General features: G+C 35.6%; 1 protein-coding gene across 1 annotated transcript; it reads left to right on the top strand.

The window, feature by feature from the left end:
• Positions 1-8,423: 8,423 nt before the first annotated feature.
• Positions 8,424-10,463, top strand: LOC120212505 (glyceraldehyde-3-phosphate dehydrogenase A, chloroplastic-like). The gene is made up of 5 exons (XM_039210785.1): positions 8,424-8,572; positions 8,649-8,771; positions 9,058-9,365; positions 9,437-9,681; positions 9,760-10,463. The coding sequence occupies exons 1-5, from the start codon at positions 8,531-8,533 to the stop codon at positions 10,260-10,262; spliced, it is 1,221 nt and encodes a 406-aa protein (XP_039066716.1). The 5' UTR covers positions 8,424-8,530; the 3' UTR covers positions 10,263-10,463.
• The last annotated feature ends 276 nt before the right edge of the window (positions 10,464-10,739 follow it).

Genomic DNA, 10,739 nt, shown 5'->3' on the forward strand with positions numbered 1-10,739 from the left:
TCACGTATCGTCCGGATATAAATAGTTGGGATCCGTCTCGTTTCCAAAGTCTTCCAGATCGTATCGCGGGGAACGCTATCATAAGCCTTCTCAAGGTCAATGAACGCCATGTGAAGATCTCTAGACTTTTTCCTATATTTCTCCATAAGTCGTCGAAGTAGATGAATTGCCTCCGTGGTAGACCTGCCTGGCATAAAGCCAAATTGGTTTTCCGAAACCTTAGTAACTTGTCTCAACCTAGCCTCTATCACTCTTTCCCATAGCTTCATGGTATGGCTGAGTAGTTTAATACCTCTGTAGTTACCACAACGTTGGGGATCTCCTTTATTCTTATAGATTGGTATCACCGTGGACTCTCTCCACTCTTCTGGCATCTTGGCAGTCTCTAAAATAATATTAAAGATGTTGGTCAACCACTTAACTCCCTCTTCTCCTAGGGCCAACCACACAGTGATAGGAATTTGATCAGGACCGACAGCTTTGTCCCTTCCCATCTTTCTAAGAGCCATTTTGACTTCCTCAAACCCAATCCTACTTGTAGGGCAGTCATTGGCCGATGTATGATGGTCGGATGACCCATCAACGGTACTTTCTCTACAGGGAGAGGCATCGTCATTAAATAAATCAAAGAAGTAATTACCCCAAACCCTCTTAATATCATGATCTTTCGCTATAAGAACACCATTATTGTCCTTAATAAATCTAATGCTACCCAGATCCTTTTTCCTATTCTCCCTAGATTTTGCAAGCCTGAAGATGCCGTTTTGTCCCTCATTGGTGTCTAATCTCTTGTACATTTCCTCATATGCCTTATCCTTTGCTTTAGCCACCGTTTTCTTGGCTTCCCGCTTTGCCTCCTTGTATCTTTGTTTAGCTCTCGATCTTTCTTCGTCGTCATTGCTTTGTAGAAACTCCTTAAAGCAAGTTTGCTTTGTCTTCACCTTAGTTTGGACTTCGTCGTTCCACCACCACGATTCTTTATGTTCCTTGGCCTTCCCTGTGGACAACCCCAGGGTGTTTTTGCCCACCTCTCTGATGGAATTTGCCATATTTTTCCATAACAAATCTGCATTATTTGAGTTTGTAGTTCCAAAACCTGTATTAGACAAAACCTTACTCCTAAAGTCATCAGCTGTCGCTCCATGTAACTTCTTCCAAAGGATCCTAGGTTTACCCAGTTTAGCCCTCCTATGAGTGTTCCGCCCGTTCGGAACGCGGAACACCAAAACCAACAATTTGTGTTGCGAAACACATGCCTCTTCAGGGGACACCTTATAGTCAATACAAGCCCATCGATCCCGATTTCGAACCAGGATGTAGTCGATTTGGGTACAATGTCCCCCGCTATGAAACGTAATCAAGTTCGTATCTCTCTTATTAAATAAGGAGTTAGTGATCACCAAATCGTGAGCAGTAGCAAATTCAAGCAACGTACGCCCCTCATCGTTCCTGCTACCATAACCGAAACCCCCATGAACACCGTCATACCCGTCGGTTGCACTACCTATATGGCCATTGAAGTCTCCCCCTATGAAAACTCTTTGGTCCTCCGGAATGCTCCTAAGTACATCATCTAATTGATCCCAGAAGCAACGTTTCTCCCCCTCCCCTAGGCCAACATGTGGGGCGTACACTGAAAGGACATTCACCACTTCCTCTTCTATAATAACCTTAATCATCATGATCCTATCCCGGTATCTACAAACTTCAACTACATTTTCCTTGAGCCTAGAGGAAACCAAGATACCCACCCCATTTCTAGCGTTATCTACGCCTGAATACCACAACTTGTACCCATTACACTCTCTGGCGCGAGCCCCTTTCCACCTAGTCTCCTGAATACAAGCAAAATCTATTTTCCTATTATTAAGTGCGTCGGACAGCTCCAGAAGCCTAGCATTTAATGTGCCTACATTCAACGAGCACACTCTAAGTCTAGTCTCCTTGTCACCACTCTGTCGAGCCCTCCCCCTATATGCCCCATGGGCTCTAAAAGAAGGACATGACCTCAAGAAATCATCTATAGTCGAAGCTATGAGAAACTATGAAAAATGAATCCAAAGAAGACAGGAGATGCACCAATAAAACGCTAGAGAATTGGTTCAGATTAAACTTCAAGAAAATCACAGATTGAATTTAACGGAAACTATAAACAAAGTTAAAACAAAATCAGGAATTGAAGTGAAACGAGCCCAAATCACAGTCAAGATTTTAGGCTTTATGGATCTCAAAACAAACCAAGAGAGATTAAAGAATTAAAGGAGGAAAGCAGCAGAATCGAATATAATTCAAGAATTCAAGAATCCAGATCACAAAGCTATCAACCAATTAACTCTAAAACTAAAACTAACCCAAAACCAGCAGAAACATTAGATTTGCAAGATAAATTAAGGTAAACCCAGAGGTAAAAAGGGGAAAATCTGAAATACCCACAGAGGGATTATGAGCAAACAAACCGATTCAGATCAGAACCTTTGGAGAACTGAAAAATATATCAAGATAAAGAGGAAGGAAAGCAATACAGGGGGAAGGAAGAGAGATCTGGTGAGGCCAAGCTGGACAGTCTGTCTGAACGGGGTGTGTAAATCCGAAAGCAATACAGGGGGAAGGAAGGAGAAAAACTGGCACAACACACTAACAAAAGCTTTAAAAAAAAACGATACCTTTATTGATGAGGGTTCAAAGGGTCCTGACACGTCCAGCTAATAAAACACATAACAAAGTCTCTTTATAATATCAGAAATGGACTCCTTTCCGAAAAACCTAAGAGAATTTTCTCCGAATCAAAAGGAAGGAAATTCAATTAGTATCATTCTATCCTATAAATAATTTCCACTTATTTTATATCATTTTCCCTTTTCACTCACATAAACCATCTATTTATTTAGTTCAATTTCTCATGACTTCCACATTACTCTTTAATAAAAACTTTGTAGCTCTTCACTTTAATACATAAACCATAGTTTCCTTTAATTTATCAATCTTCCCTATATAACTTATGTATCCTTATTTATGCCCTCGAATTTATACTATTCTCTTAGAGTCTCCTAACATTTCTCGTATAATCACTTATACCATATCATATGACTTATACTTGATTATCTTATTCTCTCATGTTCATTTCATTTCTTATGACTCTATCATATACTTATTCCATGTTCTTCCATTATTACATAATAAAGTTTTACATAAATCATATAGCATATACAAAGCATATCATTATCTTTAGTCATGCATACATACAATCAATGTAATACATATAATCACATATAGTTATAACCAACACATAATCATGTCTATGACTTCATGTATATTACTCTAGGAAATAGACTCATCGCAAGTCTTATTTCCATTAAACACTACATGTCACTAGTATGCACTCACCTTGGCCTCACTAGTCAATTCCAATCTCTTATCTTTCCCTTGATCGATCTTACTTGCCAAATGTTCCGGAATTGTTTTACGCGTAGAATCTACATAAATGTACATTTTAAGGCAATCATTAGATACCTACACCTTGTAATTGGATACTAGAAACTTAAACGAACTTATTAAACCCATATTCACAATTTTCCTTTAGGGGGGAATCGGTTCCCTCCTGTGGGGGAATCGGTTCCCTCCTGTGGGGGAATCGGTTCCCCTATGAGATTCTGGAATTTCTTGTTCGTTTGAGGGGGTATCGATTCCCTTGAATGGGTACCGATTCCCCTAGCCCAGAAATCATATTTTCAACATGAAATTTACTTCATTTCATCTTAAACACTTCATATTTCAACCTCTTTTATATACTAAACTCAAACACACATACTTAAGCCCATTTGTACTCATTTAACCCATCTTAATTCTCAAAATCCTCTCCTCTTAATGGAATTCAATAATTATACTCAAATTTCAACATGTTCTAAATTTCTTTCTATCACTCCAAATCTCTTAATTCAACTATTGACAAGTCAAATTCAACTTAAAATTCAACTTATCAACTTTATTTCAAGATTTCATTCAAAAACTCAAAATCTTTAATCTCTCCTAATTCCACCATCCTTTGTTTTTAAGATGATTTAAGCTTTCCTTAATTATCATCCAATAATCATAACCCAATCCTAAATTCAGCTAAATATCAAGTAACAAGAGATCCTACCTTTGCTTATGGCTTCACGGTGGAAAAGAAGAGAATGAAGAAGAGAAGTCTGGAACTCTCTCATATTTCCCACGTTTTATAATACTCAAAAAGGGAATATAAAAATCTTTCCCATAAAAAGACCATTTTGCCCCTTTAGTTCATCCATCTTTGCTATTTAATCCAATATTAAAATTCTTTACTTAAATCCCGAGACTTTTAATTTCATTTCTAAATTGAACATAAAACTTTCAAAATTTGCAATTTAGTCACTGACCCTGATTTGGGATGTTATAACCATTGATTCTAAAAAAATCAAAGTAACTTCGAGTATTGAATGACCTAAATACCCTTTAGAGATATAATTAAGTGGATGACTTAGATCATTTTGGAAACATTGATGAACATATATGTTGTATTGTCCCTAAAAGTTATAAACCAAGAACCAAGCATATTGACCATTCTTGATATCGTTTCAATTCATAAATAAAATTAATACCACCATAATACATATTTCTCTCTCTAAAATCTGTTCAATGATGATTCTGGATGTGATCAGCTCAGCTAGTGCAGTTAGTATTGAGAAGAGTTATTCGTGAAGGATCTCGTCTGAATTATTAGTAAGCATCGCGATATTGGGATCTGATTAGTCTGTTTTGACTCAAAATTTGGATAATTCAATATAAATCCAGGATACTATAAATCATTGTCTTACTAATTATTGGATAAAGTTATTGAGAATTCTTCAGGAATCATAATGTCTAAAATGACCCTACGGTTCTGAATAATGGAATCACTCTCAGTAAATATGAATCTTGAACTATTATGATACAAAGGTTCTTGAACAATTATCTGATGCTCCTGAAATCTGATCAATTTCTACGTAAGTTCATATTTTTATTCCTGATAATTTCTAAGTGCCTTCGAAAAACATATGGATCCTCTAGTGTGTTCCTTATGGACAAAAATGTTTTCTCTGATTTATATAAAGTACGATTTATGATATATGGTTTCTGATTACTGGTTTTTTATCTCTGGTTTCTGAATTTTGATTTCTGACACAAGATACATTTGGCTCATAATTTCTAATATTACTGTATGTTATCTGATCTGTTTTACTGGGTACTGTCTGGGTAAATGTCTAGAGACTTTGAGGTTCAACTAGCTGGTAAATCCTTTTTGTTCTGACCTTCTATATTGGACTCCTAGATCATATAAGGTCTAGGGTAAATCATTACGGATGTCTTTTTTGGGTACTGCCTTTGGCGTACGGTTGGAGGGAAACTTTGTATTTTAAATAAAAACCCAACTTCTTATTTCTATTTTCTAATATTACTGGTTCTATATGAAAATGTTTTATTGGGGTATTGATTGGGTAGGATTCTGGAGTCTCTAAGGTTCATCTAGTTGGTAAATTCTTTCTGTTATGATCATTCATATTGGACTCCTAGATCTTAGGGGTCTAGGGTAAGTCCTTATGGATGATATCATGGGGAATTTCACATGGAGTATTCGGATTGATGGTGCTACAGTGATTTTAAAAATCTATTTTACTGAAATAACTACTATTGTTTTTAAACTATGATTACATTTTATTCTGGTTTTGAGGGAACACATTAGACATCTGTTTTAATCTCCTGAATCTGGTCTTCTGAACGTTTCCTCTTAACTATAAGCTTATTGTCTATCACCTAAAGAAATATTAGTGGAACCTCAGTTCATCTCGAAAACTTGTAGATGCCGAAATCAATAAGAAATTTTTTTTGTTTGTCGCTTATCTGCTTATCCTTCAGTATAATCTGGTTGTTCTGTATTACTAAATTTCCCAAAACTCACTCTTTTACTCACCATTTCAGGTTTAAACCAGGCAACTAACGATATCAGTTTAGGAGTTCATTCGGCTTGGCTTGTAGAGTACGGTACCAGTGCAAATATGGGGCAAGTAGGTCATTTTTTTTATTTTTATACTAAGTCTAAAACTTGTATGAATGCATTTCTATTGTAATATATGAATGGTTTTCTGAACTTGTATTTTATTTATAAATTGTTTTATGATTTTACATGTTTTAACAAAAAAATTAATTTCTCCAGGATTTTTACTGTGGGTCGCTCTGGTGGCCCTAATGTGACACCTCGGATCGGATTGAGTCACTTGTATCGGTCTGAGGCTGTTACTTAACATGTCATAGGATCAGATGTATTTTAATTTTTTTAGTTACTTTCTCATATTTAAGGCTTTGTCTTAATTAATCTAGAACGATTTATATCGTATATTTAATTTTGGTATATAAGTCTTTCAACGGAGATTTTTTTATATATAAAGACTCAAACACGAAACTTGATTAGATGATATTAAATTGTTTTCCACGTAAACTAATCCATTAATGATGTATTCTAATTTTAAGTTTACACTTTGTGGGATCACGTTATAGGTTTACACTTTGTGTGTCTAGGGGTATTTTTGTTTCATTGAAAACATTTTTTTGAAAACGTTTTCCGTAAAATAAATTATACTTTCTAAAAAATATTTTTTGAAAAACGTTTTCCGTAAAAGAATTTTGTTAACCAGGAAAACATTTTACATTGACTAACATATTTTTCGTGAACCAAACACAAAAAATTGAGAAAAACGTTTTTCGTGAAACAAATATACCCAAAATTAATACTTCATGTGCCCATATTTACACTTAGTATGTTCAAGATAAAATCTTCTAGAAACTACATCAAATGATTCAGATCACAACATATCCCTTTCAAATTTATTTACTTTCTTTATGAGTTGTGACATGCACACAGGTACAGATGCATTTGGTAATTAGGGAACTAAATATATACTTACTACTTAATAATTAATTAAATATATTTTAATATATCAAAAGAAGAAGAAAAAATTGAAAAATTTACGTACTCATTTTATTGAAAAATGAACATTAATTTTTTTTGACATCTATTTAAAAATTTCTAGATCCGTTACTTCATGCACATAGAACTCTAATGCTAAAGACTTATTATTGTTATAGTTAGCTTGAATATAATTTACTAATAAGTATAATGCTTTATTTCTTTGAATATTCTGAAGAGATTATAACTTAGGGGTTGTTTGTTTACTGTTTAATGGAATCATTCATCATTTAGCGTGTTTAATTCAGCATTAAGCGTGTTTGAATATAATTTCTGAATATACTGAACCGTTCAACATTCAACATGTTTGATTCTCACCTCTGAATGAAGACTATGTTGAATGAAACAACAAAACACTGCTGAATAATTCAGCATTAAAGTACATTCTGAATCATTAAGCTCCCGATATTTTACCATAATATCTATTTTTTCACATGTTGTCTTATTAAACAATTATATCTTATAAAATAATAAATCATTATAAGGGTAAAAATGAAAATATTTATAATTCAGATTGTACATTCAGAACCATTATCAAACATCATGTCACATTCAGAGCTAATTCATACAGAGCCTTTGAATCATTCAGGCCATTAAATCATTCAACGTTTAATCGTTTTATTTTATCAAACAACCCCTTAGTATCTATTTATAATTTTTTTAATCATTGATAATGTGTACATTCCATTCAAGTGCATCTGTCTGAATCGAAACCTATTATATAAATTAAACTAGTTAAAATATAATATATTGACAATTCTATTGATTTAATAATAATTAGGTTTAGATTAAAAAATTCTCAAATTTTTTTTTTCTATTTTAAGTACTTGAATTATTTTTGACAAAAGAATCTTTAAATTAATATATGTAATCAGTCTAATTACTTAAATTATTTTTAATTAAAAAATTAAAATAAATGTTTACATTATGTAATATTTTCTTTAGATATCTAAACAATTTTTTAATTAACAAGTATCTAAATCTTTGTCAAATATCAACATCTCATTAGCTCAAATAAAATTTTCTAATTAAAAAATTATTGAAATTTAAAATGACTACAAAATATTTTCAAGAATTATTTCGAAAAAATGGTATAATTTAAAATTTTAACCTAATAATTAAGACGTTAAGCGTTGGCATACACATATGTGACAAAAAAATGTTAAAATCATACACGAAAAAATGGATTTTGGTTCACAGAAAGGAAGGCCGAATGTTTAACTAAAATGACAATAGTGATTAATGAGGGGATGTCATATAATATCACGGATGGATGGTTATGGGTTGATGGTAAATATATGTATGGAGCATGGACAGACACAAATGAAAACACTCGAAACAACCACCATACATTGAAGGAGAGGCTATCCTTCTCTATCCTATCCGTAATCTCATCCTCTCGTTCCCAATTCTACTCATCCACTAATTACTCTTACTCTCTTCTACTTATTCATATATACCAAAACCTCTGTCATCCTCTTGTCCGTCTCTCTGTCTTTCTTACACACCACCATGGCCTCGGCTACTCTTTCTGTAGCCAAACCACTTGTTCAGGTTCGGTTTCATTGCTCTTAGTTTATTAGTGATGCCATTGCATGTTGCTCGAACCAATGTTTCTTTTTTGTTTCAGGCGAAAGGAAAGGGTCTTGCTTTTGCTGAATTCTCCGGCCTACACAACTCTGCCGGTAGCCTTCCGTTTGCCAGGAAAGGCTCCGAGGACTTCGTTTCACTCGTCACTTTTCAGACATCTGCTGTGAGTTCATTATACTATCTTACTCATGATACATGTGGATTTATCGCTGTAAATGGATTAAGATTTAAGACCCCTGTATTTCAATCATTAAGGGATGGTTGTTATCCTTAAAAGCTTCGGAAGAGTGTAGGAATGTTTAAGCGTTTATTGTCAAATGTTTGAGAGACTTTTGAAAAAATACTACTTTGTAGTCACCTAGACTGCTAATAAAAAATGTATGATGTATTGAACCATTTATATGCTTAATCTTCTGGTTAAAGTTTTCGAATTTCGAATGTGTTTGTAGTTAGGAAGCAATAATGGTGGATACAGGAAACGGGTAGTGGAGGCGAAGCTAAAGGTGGCGATAAACGGGTTCGGTAGAATTGGAAGGAACTTCTTAAGGTGCTGGCATGGTCGTAAGGACTCGCCACTCGATGTCATTGCCATCAATGACACCGGTGGTGTTAAGCAGGCTTCTCACCTTCTCAAATATGACTCGACACTCGGCATCTTCGATGCTGATGTGCAGCCTGTTGGTACTGATGGCATCTCTGTCGATGGCAAGGTTATCAAGGTTGTTTCAGACCGCAACCCCGTCAATCTCCCATGGGGGTAAGAGTCTCTGATTGCATATCTTCATGTAAAGTAACAATTGTTTGATAACGTTGATGGTGATCTTATAGGGATTTGGGAATCGATCTGGTGATCGAAGGAACCGGTGTGTTTGTCGATCGAGATGGTGCAGGTAAGCACATACAAGCAGGGGCCAAGAAAGTGCTGATTACTGCCCCAGGTAAGGGTGACATCCCCACCTATGTTGTTGGGGTTAATGCTGATGCCTACAACCGAGATGAGCCCATTATCAGCAATGCTTCTTGCACCACCAACTGCCTTGCTCCTTTCGTCAAGGTTCTAGACCAGAAGTTTGGTATTCCTTTGAACTATATGTCTATTACGAGGATTATAACGCTTTCAAAATGCTATAGTAACGTAATGTGTATGACAGGTATCATCAAGGGAACCATGACTACAACTCACTCGTACACCGGTGACCAGAGGCTGCTCGATGCTAGCCACCGTGACCTCAGGCGTGCACGAGCTGCAGCTCTCAACATTGTGCCCACTTCAACCGGTGCTGCAAAGGCTGTGGCCCTTGTACTCCCTACTCTCAAAGGCAAACTCAACGGTATTGCATTGCGTGTACCAACGCCAAATGTGTCGGTGGTCGACCTTGTTGTCCAAGTTTCGAAGAAGACCTTCGCCGAGGAGGTGAATGCTGCTTTCAAAGAGAGAGCAGAGAAAGAGCTGAACGGTATTCTTTCGGTATGTGAGGAACCCCTTGTTTCAGTCGACTTCAGGTGCTCCGATGTGTCCTCCACCATCGACGCATCACTCACCATGGTCATGGGAGACGACATGGTTAAGGTGATTGCTTGGTATGACAACGAGTGGGGCTACTCTCAAAGGGTTGTGGATTTGGCTGACATTGTTGCCAATAACTGGAAGTGATTTCAATGCTATCATATATATATATATATATATGCATAGTAATGGGATTGATGGTTAATTTTTGCAGGCTCACCTCATTTATTCTTTAGGTTTCTACAATTTCTCCTTTTGTCAAGGCTACTATATAATCTGTAATGCAATGTTGGATACATACATTCTCTAATATGTTTATGCAATAAAATTCTTACTTTTTACATTCAAGTTCAAGGTCCTTACCTGTATGATTTCATATGCTGTTTCATTGAAATTGAATTGAAGGATAAGGTGCAACATCCAACACCATTCATTCTTGTTCACATCCGCACTTGTAACGCCCTGGAGAGGATATTAATCCCACATCGGAAAAAAAAGGGTAATGGTGACGATTCACATCCTGTCAGACATGTCTTTTGAAAATAGGGTAATGACCCCGTGACACAACAACATCCGACACCTACATCCTTGTTTACATTTCCCCACTTGAAGAGCATATTTTAT

This window comes from Hibiscus syriacus, unplaced genomic scaffold (assembly GCF_006381635.1).
Source record: "Hibiscus syriacus cultivar Baekdansim isolate YM2019G1 unplaced genomic scaffold, ASM638163v2 tig00110013_pilon, whole genome shotgun sequence".
Taxonomy (NCBI): Eukaryota; Viridiplantae; Streptophyta; class Magnoliopsida; order Malvales; family Malvaceae; genus Hibiscus; species Hibiscus syriacus.

Coding starts and splice junctions, on each gene's coding strand:
- LOC120212505 (XM_039210785.1), top strand. CDS start 8,531: ATGGCCTCGGCTACTCTTTCTGTAGCCAAACCACTTGTTCAG. Junction 8,772..9,057: donor TCACTTTTCAGACATCTGCT/GTGAGTTCATTA, acceptor ATGTGTTTGTAG/TTAGGAAGCAATAATGGTGG. Junction 9,366..9,436: donor CCCGTCAATCTCCCATGGGG/GTAAGAGTCTCT, acceptor GTGATCTTATAG/GGATTTGGGAATCGATCTGG.